At 40.1% G+C, this 23,914-nt stretch overlaps 1 protein-coding gene and 1 long non-coding RNA gene across 2 annotated transcripts in view; one reads left to right on the top strand and one right to left on the bottom strand.

Moving 5' to 3' along the window:
* The window catches only part of LOC131923676 (uncharacterized), a 97,571-nt gene that overhangs the window by 27,241 nt on the left and 46,416 nt on the right, over positions 1–23,914 (top strand). The window lies entirely within an intron of this gene.
* Positions 1–23,914, bottom strand: part of C2cd6 (C2 calcium dependent domain containing 6) — an 87,825-nt gene that overhangs the window by 43,511 nt on the left and 20,400 nt on the right. Inside the window, exons 9-13 of the mRNA XM_059278806.1 lie at positions 20,426–20,563; positions 16,242–16,347; positions 14,239–14,301; positions 10,229–10,267; positions 8,663–8,953 (exon numbers count right to left, since the gene is read on the bottom strand). Of these exons, the coding sequence (XP_059134789.1) occupies positions 8,663–8,953; positions 10,229–10,267; positions 14,239–14,301; positions 16,242–16,347; positions 20,426–20,563 (637 nt within the window). The remainder of the gene's footprint in view (positions 1–8,662; positions 8,954–10,228; positions 10,268–14,238; positions 14,302–16,241; positions 16,348–20,425; positions 20,564–23,914) is intronic.

Here is a 23,914-nt window from a genome sequence, read left to right as displayed (position 1 = left end):
GTTTTGGGATAGCTGTTATGTAAATATTTAGAAATGGGTACCAAAAGATGGAGTGCTGATATAACAGAAACCCCAAATATGTGAATTTTCTGTCGGGGGGACACATATTGGTAAAATAAATAAATAAATAAATAAATAAATAAATAAATAAATAAAAGCTCCCCAAGAAACTAGCTAGAGGACATGGGGAAAATGTGAAGGTAAGTTTTACTGGAAACTAAAAGTTACAACCAACTTTTCCTACTGACAGAAAGCCTGGCAACACTGCTCCCCCATTCACATGGAAAAGAGAATTTGAGTGTTTGGCTAAGACTCTAGGTTTCATGCTGAGAGTGTCAGCTTCCTTTAGCTGTTTATTACAGTTCACTTCAAGTAAAGGGAACTGGACAGGGACTGTTGCTCTTGAAGCAACAGCCACGGGAAACCACCCTGAACCGTAATTGTGCACTCGTACTTCCAGTAGATGAGTCTCAAAGTAAGAGATGATCTCATGGTAAAGATCAACCCTAGAGCGCTGCCAGTGAAACATGATTTCAAGGCCAAGATAACAAGGCTTTATTAGTAGTTAAAACCTCACAAAGATTTCATCAGATGCCTAACAGACATTGAAGAATCTTAGGTGGCACCTAGGCCCTGTCTACTAAACAAACTCGTCAAAGTTCTTCAGGCGATTGCGCCACAGCAACCAAATGCTCAGCCCAAGGAAATGCAGGCCTATCTTAAAATACATGAGGGTTGGCCAGGCGGTGGTGGCGCACGCCTTTAATCCCAGCACTCGGGAGGCAGAGCCAGGCGGATCTCTGTGAGTTCGAGGCCAGCCTGGGCTACCAAGTGAGTTCCAGGAAAGGTGCAAAGCTACACAGAGAAACCCTGTCTCGAAAAACCAAAAAAAAAAAAAAAAAAAAAAAATACATGAGGGTATAATATTTGATTACTCAAAAATAATTTGTTACATAAGAAACTCTTATAGTATCTCAAACTGAAGTAGTTTAAAGTAGAGGTACTTAAACCAACAACTTCCTCCAGAAAAAGGCACTGAATACAGACACTGAACTATATAAAAACATCATTTCTTCTGAAAAAAATCATTAAAAGCATATAGCCAAGACCCTGAGATAGTAATCGGTTGGCTAGTCTACACATCACATTTCACTCTACCTTTGGGACGCCAAGGGTCTTCCAGCTTGCAGAACATACAAATTCGGTTCCTGATTCACTGCTGTGTGTGGTGGGCAGATAACTGAGTAGCCATACTTGAGGAGCCTGTCACTTGTGCCTGGTTTAGATGCTGAAATTCTGTATTTCAAGCCTGAGTCTGCTAAGAGTAATAGCATGAGATTAAGGGTCTGGGAAGGGAGACTAATTTACATGTAAAGGGGATGTTCATTGCTGGGAAATTAATCTATGGTAACATATTCTAATATGGTCCCTAATGGTAATGCTTCCCAAGATTCAAGCCATCTTGGAGGTAGTGAAAGTGAATCTAGACTAAATTTAAGCCTAAATCTTATAAAATCCTATGGCTTTTGCTTTTGTGTTTTAGAATACCTCGTTGCCACATAAGAAGTTCAGCCATTTTGTTAAAAGACTTATCGAGACCAGATGAAGAAAATGACAGGGAGAGTGGGAGGGTAATTCCTGACATTTCATGATGGAGGGACAGGAAGAGTGGAGTCAGTGAGGAAGAGAATATTAGAATATGAGAGACTATCCAAGTAGAAGACTATGTACCCTGAGCATTGCCCACGGCAGTGTCAGTCATGGAAGTGAGCCATCGCGAGTTCCAGGCCAGTCAAGTGTCGGAGTGATTTCAAGCCTGTGTAACCTCCAAGATCTTGGGAAGCAGAACTGTCCAATTAAGTACAATCAACTCCACTGAATATTAAGAGATGAGGAAAAGGTTGTTTTAAGCCACCGATGTTTGGATTGATTTGTTTGCAGCAATAAATGACTCCCTTATCATACGCAAACTGAATATTCTAGAAGTCTGTCTATACCACATACATTAAAGAGCAAACTATAAACCATGGGAAACTACAGACACTTAAGTGGTCAATATCCTTAAGTTAAAAAGGACTCATTTTAAAATCTAAGAAAAAAGAGATCCAGGACAGGCACCAACACTACACAGAGAAACCCTGTCTCGAAAACAACAAAAAACAACAAAAGCCTCCAAGAAGAAATTTAGACAAAGGACATATAACCTACTTACTCACAGTAGGAAAATAAAAATGACTAGTAAGAACAAAAATTTTCATATTATTTAAAGGACCACTAATACTTAAGTGCTTTTGTTGAAAATGTAAAATAGAATCAGAGAATATTCTACATCTTAAAAATTTCTGAGAAAATTCAAGTATAATGTTTAAAGTACTAAGTCATAAAAAGCATAGTGTGTGTGTGTATCTGTGTGTGTGTGTATGTCTGTGTGTGTGTGTCTATGTATGTGTGTTTACACTACACACATTCAAAAATCCCAGTTAGGCTCTCTGCTCTCCTTTTCTGGCCTCCAACATGACATTCTGGTCCCCCAAATCCCACTTCTTACCAGGGACCTCCACATACTCCCTGTCCCTTTGGGAACTTGACACATCCCAGCCTGCCCTTCACCATGGACTCTCCTGTCAACACAGGTGACCCAGAGATCCAAAGCCTTGCCAGTTGGCTAGCTAGAACCCTTCAGTTGGCTGGCTGGAACCCTTCAGTTGGCTGGCTGGAACCCTTCAGTTGGCTGGCTGGCTGGGACCCTCCAATTGCCTGGATGGTTGGCCTCCAGAAACCTGAGATCAATCCACATTGCTGAGGAAAGCTTGTTTCAAGCTCCTTGACCAAGCTGCTGAAGGCACATGAATATAAAAGCTAGAAAACCTGGAAACCTTCCATCCCAAATAGAAACTGAGATACTGAACCTGCTATGAATGTGCCCCTCTTGAACACTATAAATCCCTCTGCTGAAAGAGGAAAGGGGACTGGAAAATAAAAGAAAACTCAACCAACAAACAACTCCAGATACGCAAATCCAAATGCAGAAATAAAAACACAGGAAACAAAAGTAACATATCTCCTCCAAAAACTACAAATCCCATGGTAATGACCCTTAATGACAATGACATGAAAGAGTTCAAAAAGGTGATCTTAACTATGATCAAATAACTCAAGGAAGATGAGTGAAATAAGGAAGTCAATCCAAGACACGAAAACGGACTTTGTTTTGTTGTTGTTGTTTGTTTTAAAGAAAACCCAAACTGAAACGCTGCTGCCGGCCAGGAAACCCTCAGCTGAAAGCCTCACCCAAGAGGATGGATTGTGTTAAAAGCGAAGAGTCAAGGATAGAGGAATACTTGGATCACTTAGTAAAGGTCAATGAGAAATTTAAAACAAAAATGAACAGAAGTGAGGAGACCTAGGGACATCGTGAAAAGACCTAACATCTGAATTGTGGGTGCAGAAGGAGAATACCACAACAAAGGCACAGACAATATTTTTTAATAAAATCACAGAAGGCCAGGTGGTGGTGGCACACACCTTTAATCCCAGCACTCGGGAGGCAGAGCCAGGTGGATCTCTGTGAGTTCGAGGCCAGCCTGGGCTACAGAGAGAGATCCAGGACAGGCATCAAAACTACACCGAGAAACCTTGTCTCAAAACAAAGAAACAAATAAAAAAATCACAGAAGAAAATGTCCCAAACCTAAGGAAAGAGAAGCCCATCCAGATACAAGAAAATTGTAGAAAGCTAAATAGATGATCCCAGAGAAAGAAAATGCCTATGATGCATCATAGTTAGAACATAAAAATACACAGAATAAAGTAAGGGTATTGAAAGCTACAAGAGAGCTTGACTATGCAGCAGCAACTTTGAAAGCCAGCAGGGCCTGGAAAGATTCCAAGTCTTGAAAAAACGGCAACTGTGAGCCCCCAACTATTATACCCAGCAAAACTATCTACTAAAACTAAAGTTGAAATAAAAACTTCCCACCGTAAGAAACAGAATAAGGGAATTTATGACTATAAATTCAGCTCAACAGAAAATACTAGATAGAACACATCAATCGGGAGAGAGATAAACACACGCCAAGAGGTCGCAGTGAGAAAACAAGCAATGCCAGGACAGGCAATCAAAACAGCAGCACAAAATCCACAGAATGACAGGAATTAATACACATCTTTTCAATAATAACTCTGAATATTAGTGGTCTCAATTATCCAATTTATCCAAATAAAAATCCACAGACTAATAGATTGGATTAGAAAACAGGACCAATGGGCCTGGAGAGTTGGCTCAGCAGATACAAGCACTGCTGTCTTACAGAGGGCCAAGGTTCAGTCCCCTGCACATACACAGTGACTCCCAACAGTCTAACTCCATTTCTGGAGTGATCTGGAATCCTTTTCTGGACTTTGCAGGTATGAGGCATGTATACATGCAGGCAGAACACTCATACACACACATGATATATATGTATGTATATATACACACACACACACACACATATATATATATATATATATACACATTTTTTAAAAAGAAGCAATATCCATCTTTTTGCTGCCTTCACGTTACCATACGGCACCATCAATGGCAAACACCACCTTTGGATAAAAGGATGCCAAATGGTGCTCCAAGGAAACGGAAGTAAGAAATGGCAGGCAAAGCCATTCTAATATCTGACAAAATAGTCTTCATATCGTAACTAGTTGGAGGAACTTATAAAGGAAACTATATATTCATTAGAGAAAAAAACAACCAACAGGACATTACAACCCTAAAGATATACACACACCAAACACAGGGGCATCCAATTTCATAAAAGAAACACGTTTAGATCTAAAATCACAGATTGACATAGTGATACTGGATGATTTCAATACTCCACTTTCACCAATAGCCATCTGGAAATTAAATAAACAGAGAAAGTTTGGAGTTAAATGACACCATAAACTAGATGGACCTAACATAGCTACAGAATATTCCACCCAAAGACTAAATCATATTCATTCTTATTAGCTGTCCATGAAACTTTCTTCTGAATTAACCACATAAATCAAGTCTTAACAAATACAGGAAAATTAAAAGAACATCCTGCATTCTTTTTTACTTCAAAGGAAGAAATCTAGATACCAACAGTAGAAATTGCAGAAAGTACACAAACTCATAAAAACTAAACAACACACTATGGAATGCTAATTTGATGAAGAAAAATCAAGAAGAAAAATACTAAATTCTTAGAATTGAATGAGAATGAAAACACAACATACCAGAATCTACGGGACCTACTGAAGGCAGTCATAAAAGGCAGGATGTATGGCATCAAATGCCCACAGCAATCATTTTGAGAGAACTCAACTTGAACTTAATGATGCACCCTAAGGCCTTATAAAATAAGGAGGAGGAGAAGGAGGAGGAGACACAGTAGTAGTAGAAGAAGAGGAGGAGGAGGAGGAGGAGGAGGAGGAGGAGGAAGAAGAAGAAATACCTCCCAAAAGCAGACAGGAAGAGATAATCAAAACCAGGACTGAAATGAAATAGAAACAAACAAAAAATGTAACACAAAAAAATTGATGAAGAAGAATTGATTCCTGAAAAGATTAACAAGACTGACTAACCCTTAGCCAAATTAAATAAGGAGAGGATACAAATAAATAAAATTGTAGATGAAAAATAAGACATTATAACAGACACCAAAGAAATTCAGAGAATCATAAGGACAAACTTTAAAAATCTATATTCCATCAAACTGGAAAGTCTAAAAGAAGTGGATGAATTTCTACATATATATTGCCTACTAAAGCTAGATCAAGATGACACAAATCATTTATAATAGACCCAGAACATCCAATGAGATAGAAACATCAATCAAAAATTTCCCAACCAAAAAAAAGAAAAAGCAAAAACCCAGGGCCAGATGGATTCAATACAATTCTACTAGACCTTCAAAAAACTAACGCCAAAATTCCCTTATTCCATAAAACAGAAAATGAAAGGACATTTGCAAAGTCTTTTTTAAAAGCCATTACTATGCTAATACCAAAACCAGACAAAGACACAACAAGAAAGAGAACTGTAGGCCAGTACGCTTGATGAAGATGGGGGCAAAAATTCTCAATTTACAAACCTGCAAACAGGGTCTTGTGGCTGGGTTGATGTCTCAGTCCCACTGCCGGGAGCCTTGCCTGGTTATAGAAGATGGCCAATTCCAGCTCCATAGCGCCCCCCATTACTAGGGAACTTCACTAGGGTCACTCCCAATGACTGGTCTAACTTGAGACCCACACCATGAGAGAAAGCCCAAGCCTGACATTCCTTGGATGGCCAGGAACCAGAGGCTGGACAGCCCAGAGACCTAGGATAGAACTAAACACAACTGGGAAAAAACAAAGTCAATGAAATGATTCCTAATAATATCCCGATATACTCATGGATCAGTGCCTAGCCCAATTCTCATCAGAGAAGTATCATCCCAGCAACTGGAGAAGATGCAGAGATCCACAGCTAAACACTAGGTGGAGCCAGGAAACCCCACGGAAGAGAGGGAGGAACGGCTGTAGCAGCCAGAGGGTTGAGGACACCCCAAGAACATGGCCCACAGAGTCACCTAAGCAGGGCTCATAGGGGCTCATAGAGACTGAAGTGACAACCACGGACCCTGTATGGGTCTGAGCCAGGTCCTCTGCATATGGTTGTATAGCTTGGTGTTCTTGTGGGACTCCTAACAGTGGGAGCAGGGGTGTCTCAGACTCTTTTGCCTGCTCTTGGGATCCTTTTCCTCCTGCTGGGCTGCAAATCCAAGAGTATACTGGCAGTGCAAATTATACTTGATGGGTTTAAAAAAAATAAAAAAGAGTACACAGCACTGGGTGAGTAGGGAAGGGGGTATAGAACTAGGAGGAGTTAGGGAAGGGGTAAATATGATCAAATCCATTATATGAAATTCTCAAAGAATTAATATGTGGTGATATTTTACTTGTGCTGAAATGTGGTGATATTTTATTTGTATGTTAATAAATACAGTTTGCCTGGAGATCAGAGGTAACAGCAAGCCATAAACAGAAGTCAGGCAGTGGTAGCACACGCCCTTAATCTGATTATTTGGCAGGCAGTCTCTGTGTGTTCAAGGTCATACTAGGGAACAGAGCCAAGTGTGGTGACACGCGCCTTTAATTCCAGTACCAACCATAGAGACCTGGAGGTCTGTACAGACAGGCAGTGACAAGGAAGTGATGCAGCTGAGCTAAGAGCCAATGAGAAGGCAGAACAGCAAGGCAATAAAGGCGCAGGTTAGACAGGAAGTAGCCCCTTTTGGGTAGCTGCAGAGCTGGAGATGGAAGGTTGGTGGCTGTCACTATTTCTCTGATCTCTAAGGCTTTCACCCCTATATTTGGCTCCATGTTTCTTATTTAATAAGACTGTTTAGAAATTCATCTACACTAATATAAACAAAAAAATAAATTTGATTCAAGTACAAAAAATAAAGGAGATATATATATGTATATATATACATATATATATGAATAACAAAGATTGAAATAACTAAAATTGTTAACATGGTAAGGGAATTATAACTATTTTTATTTAGTTTGTCTTTCATGTTTTCCATTTTCCAAATATTTTTGTTCATCTGTGTAATAGCCCTGGCTGTCCTGAAACTCTCTCTGTAGTCCAGGCTGGCCTTGAACTCACAGAGATTCTCCTGCTTCTGCTTCCCCAGTGCTGGGATTAAAGGCGTGCGCTGCTACCACCACTCAGCCTTTTCAAAACTTTTTTTTTTTTTATGAGCATGGATTACCTTTGCATCAAGTAAAGAAGAACATTATTCTAATTATATTGCTTTAAGCTGTTGACTTAAGTAATTAAATTCCCAGCTAGAGTTATTTAATACAAGTCTATCTTTTGAAATTTCAGAGGGAATTTAGCGATGGCTTTGATTCCATCAAGAGATGAGGACTAGAGCTAGACACTCAAGTGTCAAAAGACAGTCCCTGGGATATTCAGAAGCAGAACCTTAACTGAGGTCTCTAACTCACTCTGGTCCTTTTAAAATAGCTGCCAGCAACAGTGCTTCAGATGGGATGGGGAGCCTGCCAGAAAGGGAGTGCTATGTGGAGAGGCTTACCTGGTGTACCTTACCTTTACAGTCAGAGTCTGAAGCCAGGGGACCCGAGTGCTATGTTGTGTGCTACAACAGTTTAAACAGTTCTACTAGAACAGCTCCCTAGGCTCTTGGGTCTCCTTGGAGTTTACGTTCGTAACTGTGACTACATTTTCAGCAGAGTCACAACACTACCCTGGGGATTAACTATTGACAGTTTGCTTTTCTTTCAAAACTTTCCCCGTTAACTGATCAGTACATACAGAGTAAGAACATTTAATGTATTTAGAGACGTTTGGAGAATTTTAAATTTATTGGTATTTAATCGATTTAAAAAATAATTATTTGGGGTTTGCCTGTCTGAAGTTTTGCTGTGGGGGAAACACTTAGTTGAGCTTCTGTTGGATCTTGCCTTGGAAGCCACCTTTGTATTTCAAGTCTCAGGAACCCAGACTAGCCCCCTCTCCTTTCTGCTCACATGTCTGCTTTGACACCTCATTCATTTGGAAAGAAACCTAAACTCCTCCTCCTCCTCACGCTCTCAGGGTTTACGGGTACACATCTCGACTTTACCTCCTGTAGAGAAGAGGCTATTCTTAAAATGCTTGAAGTTTTGGGGATCAGCTGTTCATCCAATGGCAACATCACACTTCTCTCTTCCTGTGGCTTGTCTTCCCACACAAAAGGGGCATGTGAGTGCTGCACCTCATCCTCCTCTATTATCTGCAGGCTGTGAATAGGGGGCAGCGGGATGTCTCCCGGCACCGATTCACTGTTTTTATGAAGAAAGGGCTCTGAGTAATCTTCATCCGACAGTTTCAAAGCTGGTATTACCAGGTTTTCCTTATCACTCTTGTCCGTAGACTACAAAAAGATTAAGAAAATAAATGTAATCATTATTCACAAATGAGCATTTAAAGTTAAAGAATCAAAATCCATTGCACGTTTGTCCTTTATATACTACCATTGACATTTGTAAGTTAGTACGATCCTCAAGAAGACACTGAGAAATCTTAGACTTCTGGAGACTGTTATCCACAGCGTGACAAAGGAGCGGTTTACGGAGCGGCCCTTTGCATATGTCTCGATTGCATAAATTGGTGACATGTTAAGGAAATCTGGGGGCTGTTGTTACATTGTCAGACCACTACCAACGTCCAGAATCAAGGGAAACTTTAGTATCAAAATGACACAAAGGGCAATATCGCAATTACATGATAAGATAAAGGAAAATGGAACAGCAAAATAATACCAAGAAAGGGACCATGAAGGCTAGCTTCTTAAGCTAAATAAATTCAATGGTATACAAAAGTCTCTCTCCATCTTGCTTCCCTAATTCCTTTCTTTTACTTGGAAAAAAAATCATACATCATACATGCTGATTCTTCAACTGACATTTCGGAGTCACTGAGCCTGATGGAAATAATTAAGTAGCATCAAAAAGCAGAGACAAAGTTTTTATTCTTTACTGATTTACATGAGGATTTATTCCTTAATAGAATGAAACATTCTATGAAGTTAATTCCACTTTTTCCTGATTTCTGTGATGAAATGGATACTTTATTACATGGACCACGTTCACAGCATGGTAAGTGCTTCTGGAGAAAGTAAAAACGTGTGGCTAGACCTTCTGCTTTCTGAGCCTATGCAGAGCTCCACGGGTTCCCCCTTTTCTTCCTTCACATCTTCACCCCTCTCCCTTGCTCTGCACTCTAAATGGTTACTGCTTTGTCCCCGAGTCTGCTTCCATAGAGTGATTTAACTTAAAGATATCTAAGAGTATAGATACTGTCACAACAGAAGTAACTGGATAACTTTAGGGATGCTTCTTGATTTGCATCTGTCTTGCACTACTGACTATTCCATCCCTTCACAGAATAATGACGATCAGAAATTCTCCGGGGGCTGGAGAGATGGTTAAGATGGTTAAGCTCAGTGGTTAAGAGCACTGGCTGCCTTGGCAGAGGACCAGGGTGTGATTCCCAGCCCCCACCTGGTGGCGCACAACCATCTGTAACTCCCGATCCAGGAGAGATTTAGCCCTCTTCTAGCCTCTGCAGGAACTAGGTATGAATGTGTTGCACAGGCAGGCAAGACACAAAATATAATAAATCTTAAAAATAAAAGAAATTCTCTTACCTCAGTTGAAATAGTATCAGATTTTCTATAATGGATATCTGTTTTAAAAAATAATGAATATTGTTTTAAATAACATTGAATTACTCACATGTATCTACACTGATAAGCTGTGATTGTAATTTTTCTCCCTTCAAGTAAAGAGTTATTAAAGCAGCTATTCAAACATGAAAAGTGCCTTAGTGAAAACAGGCTGACAAGTTTCTAGGACGATAGGGGAGCAGATAAGAAACAAGAAACTGTATGTATATATGAACATGTGTGCATGAACTGGTGTGTAATCTTCATACTGTTCCCCAAGTCCCTGAGCCATTTTACAGTCCACCAACAATGCTCGAGGTTTTCCATTCCCGTACATCCTGGCCAATGCATGTTCTCTTTGGTATCAACCATCAGATGAGGTCTAAGATGACATTTTATCATGACTTTGATTTACACTGAACTGATGATTAGTGATGCTGAACATCTGTCTTTCTCTTTGTAGAGATTTATATACAAGTGCCTAAGCCATTTTAATCAGGTTATTTAAATTTGATTTGTTATTGTGGCTAGTGAGTTGAAAAAATTCCTTATGTAGTTTGGATAGTACCATTTACCAGACACATGCTTTGCAGATCTATGTATTACCTCTTCACTCACTGTTCCCTGTCAAAAGCTCTTTAGCGGGACACAGCACGGCCATCTGTTTGTGCTTTGGGTATGTGCACTTTTTCTGACTCATTAAAGGAATTCTCACTTGCACCAATGTCACTGAATTTTTCTCATATATCACCTGAAAAATCTTACAGTTTCAAGTCTCATCTAAGTCTCTAATTCTCTTTCATTCACTTTCTTTTTCAGATAGCTCATGGTTGATAGGCAGAATGAAATTGCTTTTTACATGATTTTATAACTTTCAGCTTTGTCAGATTTATTGATTAGTTCTAGTGTGTTTTTCTTGTGGAGTCTTTTGGGTGTTGCACATATAAGATCATGTCCTGTGCTGTCATATGCCTTCTACACATCTGTGTCTGGACCCATATTAGTTCTGCTCTCAACCTTGGTGGGAAAAGCTTGTCTCTGCAGTGGGCAGCAGTCGGTGCAGAAACCCAGGGCTGGTCAGCATGCTGAGAAGTGAGCACTGAGTGCAACGTTTATATCAACCCCCTCAAGGAGTGTGGAACAAAGAGTAGAGAGACTTTCAGAAGACAGGGGTGGGGTGTGTGTGTGTGTGTGTGTGTGTGTGTGTGTGTGTGTGTGTGTGGTGAAATGCTGTATGCTGGATATAACGTGGGCATTGCACTCACAAACTCATAGCAGCTATGGTTACTTACATGAGACCTGTATAAAATCAAGCCAGTCAACACTCCAGCGTGGATGGGGCAGGCTCTTATAGGTTCTGCCCCTAGCTGGGGAGCTGTTGACATCGATGGCTGCTAGAGAAGGGACAATCATTTTTCTTTGGGTGTGTGGCTGCTGGTAGGTTGCCTATGTTCCAGTGGATGCATACACACATGCATGCAGGCAGCACTCACGGGGCTCAAAAGTTATTTAAAAAGAGACAATAACATGAAGTTGGGAAGCAAAGTCTTGGGAGGTCCAGAAGAAGTAAGGGGAGATTTGGATTGGATATAGCCAAGATACACGATATACATTGTAAGTGAAATTATCAAAGGCTAAATAAAGATTCTACAAATGTTAGGTCATGTCCTGTAAAAACAGAATTTTGCCATCTTCCTTTCTGAGTTGGATGGCATTTATCTCTTTTTCTTGACCAATTGCTCTATTAGGACTTGTAGTACTGTGTTCAATACAAGTCTCAGGGAACGACATCCTTGCCTTGTTCCGAGTTTAGAGAAAAACTATACATTATAAAATTGGGGGAGGGGCCAGGTATAGTGGCATGTGGGAGGCAAAGGCAGGTGGATTGTTTGAGTTTAAGGCTAGCTAATCTAGTAAGTTATTTTTCTTTCTTTCTTAGATTTATTTTATTTTACGTACATGAGTATTTTCTTGCATGTATGTCTGTACATCATATGTGTGCCTGTTGCCTGGGAAGGTCAGAAGAGGGTGCTGGATCCCCTGGAACTGGAGTTACAGATGGTAGTGAGCTGCCATATGGGTGCTAGGAACTGAACCCAGGTCCTCTGCAAGAGCAGCAAAGACTCTTAACCTCTGAACCATTTCTCCAGCTACATTTTATTCTTTTCTTAGTCTAGCTCAATTTGTCAAAATTATTTACCTTTTTAAAATCTAAGCTTTATTGATGTTTTCTATTCTCTAATTGAAAAAACATTTTCTAACATGATCTTTATTTCCTCTAACTTTGAAGTTGGTTTCTGTTCTAGTTCTTAGTGATAAGAAACTAAGTCGTTTATTGTAGATCTTTTAATTCTGCACGCATATGGTGTGTGTGTTTGTATGTGTATATGTGTGTGTGTATGGTGTGTCTGTGTGTATATGTGTATGTATGGTGTGTGTGTGTGTGTGTGTGCGTGTGCGTGTGCACATGCGCGTGATGTAATGCTGGAGGCTTCAGAAATACCAAAAGGAATCAAGTCATTAGATGATCCATTGGATACGAAAAAATGGAATACAAAAACCTTCTGGAAAGCCGGGGCAATGGTGGCGCACACCTTTAATCCCAGCACTCGGGAGGCAGAGCCAGGTGAATCTCTGTGAGTTTGAGGCTAGCCTGGTCTACAGAGCAAGATCCAGGATAGGCATCAAAACTACACAGAGAAACCCTGTCTTGAAAAACCAAAAACAAAAAAACAAAAAAACCTTCTGGATAAGTGAAACACAGAATACAAAAAGCCCCACAGTAAGAGGGAGAGAGATACTATGTTTTCTCTGTATGCAATACTGAAGAGAGAATCTGTGATTATCTTCCACTTAAAGCATGAGCGTCAGGACTGTGGAGGGAGGTGGGTGGCACGGTGCTTGCCTAGCGAGTGTGAGGTCCTAGGCTTCCTCTTTAGTGCTGCAATCAAACAGTAAAAACAGCACTAAAAACCAGCTTGCATCATCACGCAGTGTAGGTTGAAGAGACCGGGTTAGCACAGTGACAGAGATATGAACACGCACACATCTGTATATAAGGCTCCCACGGCAGGAGGAAATGGAAATAGCTTGGAAAGGTGATTAAGTTGCAGCAAAAGTCTTGCAACATTAAATTATATTACACACTCGAATTAAAGACTTTAAAGATAGATAACCATGTGTTTAAAGACAGTGGTATACCTCCACTTGCTTTCTAAATAAGTTTGAGAGAGATGACCGTGTAAACACCACTTTTCATTAACTAAATCTCTTACTGATAATTTATGGTTAAGTTCTCAAGTTAGATATGAATTGAATTCCCTCCACCATAATTTCTTTCTCTTTCTGCCTGTCTCTTTCTCTTTGTCTCTCTTGTCTCTGTCTCTTCCCCTCTCTCTATTACACACACACACACACACACACACACACACACACACACACACACACCCTACCTTAATAGTTCTACAGTTCAAAATGCTTAACAAAATATCTTTATAAATATCACAGTTGAGATTTAATTTTTTTCTATCTTTAAGGAAGCAAAGGGCCATTACAATGTTTTCAGCTCCTGGGGTTGGAGAAACGACTCAGCAGTAAGAGCACTGGCTGCTCCTGCAGAGGAACCAGATTCCTTTCCCAGCACCCAGTGATGGCTCACAGCCACCAGTAACTCTAGTCCCAGGGGAAATGATGCTCTCTGATGGCCTCTGAGGGTACCAGGAATAAACTTGGTACACAGGCATGTGTGCAGACAAAACATCCACACACATAAAATAATTTTAAAAGTTAAAAAACTCTTATTGGGGTCTAAAACTTTTCTTTGAAATTCCTACAAAATACAAATGTAATTGATACAATAATAAAATATATATTGATGTATGACAAAAATAAAACCCATTTAAAACAAATTAGTAACTTTTATAACACCTTGCTTTAATTATCTTAATAATAAACATAAAAATAAACATGATTTTTTTCTTACCATGTGACACATTTTCATGCTCTTCTTCCAATAGACTATAATTGTGTTCAGATACTTCAATCAAACTAACTTCCTAGTCACACACAGAAAGAAAGAAAACATGTTGGGCAAAATACTTAAAGAACTAAAATGTTTCTGCTTTCATAATTTTATTTAATGAATATTATTAGTTTCTGTCATAAAACTCATAGGTAAGAACACAAAGTTAATACAAGTTTAGTACACACACTTTTCCTCTAAATTTACAGAGAACAAGAAGAGGTTGGTGAGAAAGTCAATCCAAGGAGCATGATTTCAAGAGCAGTTGCTGCTCCTGAGAGAAGAAACCCGAGAATCTTACCACTTAAGTCAGGGACTGAAAGTAGAAGAGACAGAGAGGCCAACAGCAATGTTAGCTGTGTAACTTCATGCAGAGAGTGAGAATACCAGGGGATGTATTTTCATTGGACTACATTATGGCCTATGTCTTTAAAATTATGTCTATATTTATAAAAGTCCAAGGAAATTTGTAATGTATGATGACATTGAACTTTTGTATAAAGTACCTTTAAAAACAAGAGCAAAAATCCACCCTCTCTAACCACTGTTCTAAGTTTCCCCAAATATTCACTCTATATTAGCACACACTAATTAATTTAACACCCATAACATTATATCGCTGCCCAACTATTACAGAGAAATTGTAAAACATAAAAATATCAACACAGTATGACTAGTATTTCAGGGTTGTGATCTCAGTAAATGTTTTATCTGAGTAGGAATCCTTTATTTATTAACCAAAATGTATAAGTTAGATTGAATATCTAAATTTCAAATACATTTTTAAAAACCATTGCAGTTCAACAATAAAGCAAAAGATCCCATTTAAAATTTGTTGAAAGATTTGAATAAATATTTATCCAAAGAAGATATACAAATGGTCGGTGAGTGTTTGAAAAAAGTGTTCACACCATCCATCATCAGAAAACTAAAAATGTGTGAGTCAGCACTTTGAATTCACGATAACGTCAGTAACATTTGGACTAGCAATAATGACTATGTGGAAAACCAACAAGTACCCAAGACTCAAAACCATCCCACATTTTTTTGGAATGTAAGATAGCAAAGCTGCTTGTAGAAATAATTTGGCAATTTTTCAAAACTTTAAATTGGGAATTGCCATTTGACCCAGCCTCTGGTCCTGGGCATTCCTGAAGGAAAATTAAAAACATTTGTTCACACAAAAACATCTATAAGAAAGCTAAGTATTCTGGTCCACATCTGTGATCTGAGCACTTGGGAGGCTAGGGCAGAAGAACTCCAAGTTTGAGGTTCGTCTGGGAAACTCAGCCCATTTCAAGAAAACAAAGAAGTCTGCACATGAAAGTCCACAGCAGTATCCTTCACTATAGCTTAGTAGTATATACAGTAGTATATACATCCACATGTATATATATCCACAATAGTATACACATGTGTTCAGTGGATGAACACATAAATAAAATGTATCTGGAAACAAATGAAATGCTGATATGCTACCAACAAGAAAGCACTCAGAAAACATTATGGTAAGAGAGAAAAAAGTAAGCTACAAAGGGCCACGTATTTATATATAATTCCACTTTTATGCAATGTTTGGAATGAGCAAACGTATATTTAAGAAAATAGACTGGCTGCTGCAGAGGGCAATTGGAAAACTGAGAAAGTATTGACTCACGGTGTTAGGCTACTTCTGTTTAGAAATAGTAAAAATGTTCTAAAATTGATTGTGGTAATGGATATGCAACTTGGTGGACAGGCTGAATGCCACTGAAAGGTAGACTTTAAATTGGCCAATTAATTCAACCTTATAAATTATGAATAAACGCTTACCAGGTGGTACATTGTTAATATAGAAAAGAATATGAACTGTGAATAGTATTTTATTTAATGGTAATAAGCAATTATCTGATCAAACATTTTCCATTATCAAAGCATGTTTCTATTAAACAATGTAGTACATGCTACAGATGAGAGAAGCATTTTGTCAGTTACCTCAGAGTCTTGGTGAACCACTTTTGGAGTAATAAGGTTTCTTAAGTACTCAGCTTTCTCCATCCATGTGTTCAGATTTCTATACTCCTTTTTCATTTTTTCAAACCTAAACAAAGCCATCAGCTATAGATGAAAAAAGCAAGTGGCAGAGGGGTGTGTATATACATATTTTACATATGGTAAAATTCACAGAAGAATAATACAATATGTTCCACTTATAAGAAGTTCCAAAAGTGAGAAACTAACCACATAATATCTAAGGACACAGTGAAAAGCAATGATTACAACAAAACAAGGTCATGGGTATCGGGAATGATTAAGGAGACAGGTGCCTCTCATAAAGGCATTTCTGACATTAGTGATAACGATGTGGTTCTTACGCAGGTAATAACTCTATTATCATTATTTAAGCTTTATAAACACATTTCAAAAATTATTCAATTATGTATTATGTATTCTTGGTGTTTTAATTGCCTTATTTTGGTCAGTTTGGGCTGCAATAACAGAACACCATATATTGGGTGGATTAAACAGCAGACATTTATTTCTCACAATTCTCAAGGCTAGGTAGGATGTCTAATATCAAGGTGCCAGCTTGCCCAGATTCTGGTGAATGTCTCCTGGCTTCAGGTGGCCATCATCCTGTATCCTCATAGTGGAGGGATGGATACCATGTCTTCTCCTCTTTTTGTAACTTTTATAAGGACATTGATTGCATTACAAGGACTTCATCCTCAAACCTAATCTAGCCCCAGTTATTTCCCTGAAGCTCTACCTTTAAATATTGTTATGTCAGAGATTAAAACATATTAATTGAGAAGGATGGTGGTGTAACTCAATGATAGAGAGCATTTACCTAGAATGCTTGAGTCCCCGTGTTCAACCCCCCAGCAACACAAATAATAACAGTAAGAACTGGAGTCAGGGAGGGGGGAAAACACCTGGTCTACCACTATATGTCCATGCTTTTTGTCAGTGAATGTATATATAATATTTTTTCAACAAAGCATGTTCTCCCCTTTAAAAATATTCTTGCTTCTTAACTGATATGATGTACATTATATGGCGAATTGCCATGTGCTGCTGGAGCTCACTGAGAGGATATGCAAGTGGGAAGTCTGGGGATGGCAGCGGCTGCAGAGGCAGCGCAATTCCTGAGTCTTTTCAGATCCCTGCAGAAAGTAATAGAATGTAAGAAGCAACCAAAAGCCTGTGAGTAGCATTTATAACAAACCTCATAGCAAAGTAGTTAAAACTTCCTTTAAAACCAAAAAGTCAGTATTGAGGACTTCCATATATAAGAATTCAGGAAACACTGTATTTGGCTACAATATTTCCTAACTACTTTTCTCTTCAAACATCTAATTATAGAACTCCCCATGTATTTATCCCCAAGGATGGCCATGAGACTTGCCTTGGCCAGTGGGACACCATTAATGGGACATAAACATAAGTATGAGGAGCATTTGCACAGTGGTACACGCCCCTCTTCAATGCTGATTTCAGAATGCCCTTCTGTAATGAAGCCAGGACAGCCTACCAGAAGCCATGAGGAAAACTCAGGGCCCAGCTCTTAGCTGGAACCAACTGGGAAGACACAAGGAAAACTCAGGGCCCAGCTCTTAGCTGGAACCAACTGGGAAGACACAAGGAAAACTCAGGGCCCAGCTCTTAGCTAGAACCAACTGGGAAGTCACAAGGAAAACTCAGGGCCCAGCTCATAGTTGGAACCAACTGGCAGATGGGTGAGCAAAGCTTTCTTGTGTTTCATCTATTTCTGCTGTCATCTGACTGTACAAATGAACCCAGCCAAGAAGAAAAGATAAAAAGGGTAGTCTACAGAAACTTGCAATAGACCTACATTCAGGGTGGTTCTCAATGCAGCAAGAGACAACCAATGCATTGCTTTTGAAGGATGATCAGAAACCAACCTAAGAACCAGGTGTGATTGAAGGAAAAAGGCAATCCAGCATTCACCCATCCTTCCCTACAGGAAATGTTAACACTGGGCAACCAAGAAGGAGATTTATAAAATTATTCCATTTAATAAATAAAAACAAAGTGGTAGAATTAGAATAACACCATTTTGATAGTGTATTTCCAGAAATGCAGTATGGATTCTAACAAAAACTAACAAATTAAAAAAATTGCAAAGGTGTAAAATAAATAAATAAATAAATAAATAAATAAATAAATAAATAAATAGATTACAAAGGCAAGCATCACGTGCTGCATGACAAAAGAACCCAATATCAGTCTTACCAAAGAAATTATACCAAATTGAGCTCACTCTTGCATTGTGTGTCCAGTTTGGGGACACACAAATGACAGAACAGATTAAACCTCAATATAAGGCTGTAGTCAACAAAATGCAAGGTGCTGCCCTGAAACATCATCAGTAAGGGATTATGGCTTCAGCATATGAATGTGCGAAGCATAAGCACTCTATCTGTAGCAACCATTGCTGTTCGGAACCTAGATCCGATAACTCTGACATCTGGCTCTCCTGTAAGTCTGTGCTTAGTGTATTTGTTTTCACTGTTTGCTCTTAGGGTGTGTGTGTGTGTGTGTGTGTGTGTGTGTGTGTGTGTGTGTGTAATAAATACTATATTCTATTGCATATAGGTGTCTCCTGAGTGCAGGACACTGTATTTGGGACTTTGTATAATGAATTTGAGGCTTTTGTGTGTTTTTTCCTCTGGAGAAGGCATGCATTTACCTCTGGCAGCCTACTAGGTTAAGAACCCTGGTAACTCAGATCACCTCAAAGCAGCTGAGATTAAGATTAGAGTGATCAAACCTGGCTTCCATTCTCAGAAAGATCAGTGTTTTTCAGGCTCACTCTTACTTCTACCTCCAGAGTAGAGACCAGTGGTATGGATCAGTGGTAGGCAACTAAGGCAACTAGGCCATGGCATTTAGACACTGGAGGCCCAAGTACAAGTCTGGGTATTATGGAGCTCATCGTCTTTGGGATACGCTGACCTCTGGCTTTTGTTGCTTCAGGGCTGCATGTCCACCTTAGCTCTGCTCAGCTTTTTATCATCTTGGCTGCCACCAAGTCCCTTGAAAATGATGGCACCAAACAACAGACTCAACATCCCTGGACCTCTGTATTTCCTGGAATCTTGGGTCAGCAAATACTCACTGCTTTTATAACTCATTGCTTTCAAACAAAATTTCGGAATCTATTTCATCCAGATTTTGTTGTCGATGTTATACAGTGAGATAGTCTGAAATAACCTAGGAGGACCTACATAGAAAGTGAGTGTGTGCACATATTAGTTATCATCTTCATAAATTCATTAACATGAGCTGGATGACCAGAGGACACACCTTTGTCCTCGAATCTGACATCTTGTCTGTTTAGCCAAGACTCACTGAATATCTACTGTATGTCATGTATTCCCCAAGTACCAAATACACAATGGTATGCTTCAAGGACCATACAATCTTTTCTCAAAAAAAAAAAAAAAAAAACCAAAAAAACAAAAAATCCTTAAGAATTTAATGGTTAAAGACTGAAAAGGGTAAACAAACACATATTAAATTATAGGTCATGAAATGCATTCAGCCAGTGTCATGATGCTGGATCTTGTCACCAGAATTAGGAGAAATAAATGTCTACAGATTAAGCCACAATGTCTGTGGTAATTTACAGAGGTCTGGACTATTTAGCACAAAGACTACTATGACCAAGGGATGAGAAGCCAAGGCTGAGCGTTTGGGCAGAAAGGGAGGAACTGTGCAAAGCCATGGAAATCCCATAACTGAGGGAGAAAGTAACTAAAATCCAAGCTTGAATTAGTTCAACAGCAGATTAAAAAGAAAGGATGAGTCAGTGAGATGGAGCGTGAGCCAGAAGGAACCGACAGAGAGGAGGCTGAGGAAAAAGAGCACAGGAGACAGAGAAGAGACATGCATGAAGGAAGCATCTTGTTTTCTTTCTTATGAATGGGTTTTCACCTCTTTTCTTATTATAATAAAGCCCTAATTTGCTGAGAAATAGTCAATGGACACATGAAACAGCATCACAATGAGCATTCCTGGGCCAGCGGGAAGCCCGTGGCTCAACACGGGGAATTTGGAATGACACAGACTACATGTACATAAATGAAATGTGGCTCACGGGGAATTTGGAATGACACAGACTACATGTACATAAATGAAATGTGGCTCATTACCTTTCCCGGGGTTTCTCACGGAGTTTTTCAAGTCGCACCGCCGCAGATGGCTGGGTGGCTTCAGCAGATCCGACGGTAACGTTAAATTCTGGGGATAAGAATGCTGGGTATTCTACTCGTTGTGGAGTAATGACATTTCTGAAAAATGGTAATAGAGTTAAATGCCAACGTCATATAAAAGCACATCCCTAAAATCAGTGTGGTCGCTGCTGTTTTGAACTGTTTTCTTGTACCAGCTCACCCACTACCATGGGCCGTCAAGAAGACGGAGCTAAGGAAGAAGTGCTCTCTTGGTTACTTGTCCTATCAAGGTTGTGGGCAGGAGGGATGGCAAAAGAGGAGATGCAAAGGAAGGAGAAATAGAAAGTATTTGAGTCTGGTCCTTCAACCACCATTTATAGCCAAATCTGCCTTCAGAGTCCCTCATTCTCTCGAACAACTAATTCTATGGACTAGGTTTCGTGCAGGCACTGTACATACACATGTGTCTGTCTATATTGACTGTCTTATTCCATCAAACCCACAGGATAGGAATTATTGAATCCACCTGACATACAAGAAAGCCAGCAGTAAAGAGATTAAACAATTTCCTTCCACGTCTAACAGCTAGGGAGTGTCACAGTTAACACTTGGCAGTTCGGTAAACACTAGTCCTTGCTATATACAGAGATGAGCACCTTAAGTGTAACATGTTCAAAAATAGAATGCACAACTTCTCCATTCTCTAACTAGGTTCTTTCCATAGTATTCCCCAGTTCAGGAAGTAGTAGTACCACATGGGTACCCAGTGGTCTGTAATGAGTCTTTCTCTATCCCGTCAGCCAGCTCCCAAATAATGACACACAGACTTATTATTAATAATGAAAGCTTGGCCTTAGCTTAGGCTTGTCCCACTAGCTCTTATAACTTAAATTAACCCACATTTTTATTAATCTACATTCTACCACATGGCCTTTACCTCTCTCCCATTCTGTGTGTCTGACTCATTCCATGTCTCCATGGTGTCTCCTCTGAGCCTCAATTATCTCCTCCTACTTCCTCTCTCTGCCCGGGAAGTCCTGTCTATACCTCCTGCCTAACTATTGGCCATTCAGCTCTTTATTACACCAATCACAGCAATATGTCTTCACACTGTGTACGAATATCCCACAACAATGATCTGCCTGACTCTGCCTCCCAAGTGCTGGGTTTAAAGGCATGTTCACCACCGCCCAACCTTTCTTCAATCATTCTGAACCTCCAAATGAAGACAATCACATGATCACAGTTCCACCTGACATGATACAACTTCCCTCTGCCAACTAGACCAGAAGAGGAAATAAAGTTTTGAGTAATGTTTACTCTTCTTCTCAACATTCCAAAACTTCAGTTTTGTGATGTTGTATGATGTAGGGATAAGAGAGAGAGAGAAAAAAAAAAACAAAACTACTTACACACACACACACACACACACACACACACACACACACACAAATATTCATAACTAACTGGTGAGGTGTAACTCGAATTGCTAAATGGTCTTTTTATAAAAAACCTGGAGCCTGATATTTGGGTGAATGCTAAAAGATGAGAGAGACAAAAGAACAAGCCACCTCTTATCTCTAGGACTCCTTAGCCTGAAAAGCTTTCCTCAGCTGAAAGACTTTAGTTCCTGTCTCCTCGTGCCTCATATACCTTTCTCCACCCACCCATATCATTTCCTGTCTCAGCTTTCCTAGTGCTGGGATTAAAGGCGTGTGACTCCCAAGTACTGGAATTAATGTCGTGTGCCACCACGGCCTGGCTTCTGTGTTTAATCTAGTGGCTTGTTCTGTTCTCTGATCTTCAGGCAAATTTATTAGGGTACACAATACATCACCACAGTGAGGAAATACAAGAGGGAGGCACACCCCTTGTTTCTGTAGGTACCCCCATATCACAGCCTATACCTTTTCCTTCTATCACTGCCCATTCTGTCCTTCCTCTACACTAGCAAGCACTTCAGCTGGGTCCTTCCCTGGTGGTGTGGTTGAAACTTTCACTCCTCAGGGCCATGAACAGTCCTGTGCAGATTAACATGTTGTAGTTTTCTTATTAAATTCTGATTCAGGGCCAGTGAGATGGCTCAGCAGGTAAAGGTACTTGCTGCCAAAACTGAACCTGAGTTCCATCCCTGGCATCATGTGGAAGAAGGAGAGACTCAACTTCCACAAGTTGTCCTCTGACTTCCACACGCATGCCATGGCATGCCCCCATGCCAAATGATTTTTCTGAATTTTTTTTTTTTTTTTTAGATTTCATTTATTTGTGTGTATTGCTCTTTTGCCTGCCTGGGTACCTGAGCATCATGTGTGTGCAGTGCCCATTGGAAGCCAAAGGAGGGGGTCAGACTCTGGAGCTGGAGATACAGATGGTTGTGAGCTACCTTGCTGGGAGCCGAACCCCAGTCCTCTGGAAGAATGGCCAGTGCTCTTCACCATTGAGCTATTTTTCTAGACCCCCACATAGTTTTTAATGCAAAACACCTTTCATTGTGGGGAATGGTAATATTAAGAGATTCCTCTCCTTTTCCAGGCTTTCCTTAGCTTTACCAGGGCAGTGACCTCCTCCTTTGCCTGTTGATGCTGGGCCACGAGGACCCCGTGGCCATGTGGTTGCCTTAACTTCTAGTTCAGGGCAGCAGAAGAGAAGGCCACCGGAACAGGAGAGAAGGTTTGGTTCATGAATCACAGGAGTGGTGATGAGGACCTGTTCTCATTCCCACTCTGTGATTCATGGACCACTGAACACTGGCTATGGGAGAAAACACATCAGGTTCTGGTAACTGATTCAGAGTATACAAAACCTTCTGGAGAACCTTGCCCAGGTCTGAGTGTTTCTGCTGTGACTGACTTATGGGAGAGGCCATTCCACTGTTAAGTTCAGGGGGTTGTTTCAGGGTGGTAGGGAACATAGTAAAAATGGATTTCATGGGACATGGATAGACTATTGTACTGCATTTGCTGTGAATTGAGTTCTCCAATCTGAACACCACAGTGTGGAAAACCAAGATGATGGAAGGGACATTTTTAAGTCTACAGAAAAGCAGTGCATACTGGGACAGCCCAGCTGTGTCCAGAATAAGCACCTTTATCCAGGGTAAGTAAGTAATCACAGGCACCATTTCCATTTGAAGGTGTAGCATCACCGGGACCCCCAACTTCATGGCTGAGTAGTCAGACAACCCTCAGTGTGATGGCAGCTGAGGTTACATGGAGACCTCATGGCCTCTGCTTACACATTCAGTCTCTACTAAGCTTCACCAGTAGTCCAAAGTGCCTTCTCAAAAGCAGAGCTGTAATTTGTAGGGGCATCAGGGTTTCATTCAAACATTCCAAGGACTTATTGTATAATTCACCCACAGGGGCCTCCTTAAGGAGCTCAACAGTACCTCTCTCTTTCATTAGTGTGCAAGACCCTGGCAGACCTGTTGGGTCATACTGGCCCAGCAGCCTGCCCCTGCTTACAAAG

This window comes from Peromyscus eremicus, chromosome 13 (genome assembly GCF_949786415.1).
Source record: "Peromyscus eremicus chromosome 13, PerEre_H2_v1, whole genome shotgun sequence".
NCBI lineage: Eukaryota > Metazoa > Chordata > Mammalia > Rodentia > Cricetidae > Peromyscus > Peromyscus eremicus.
This window is presented reverse-complemented; position numbering and strand designations above follow the sequence as displayed.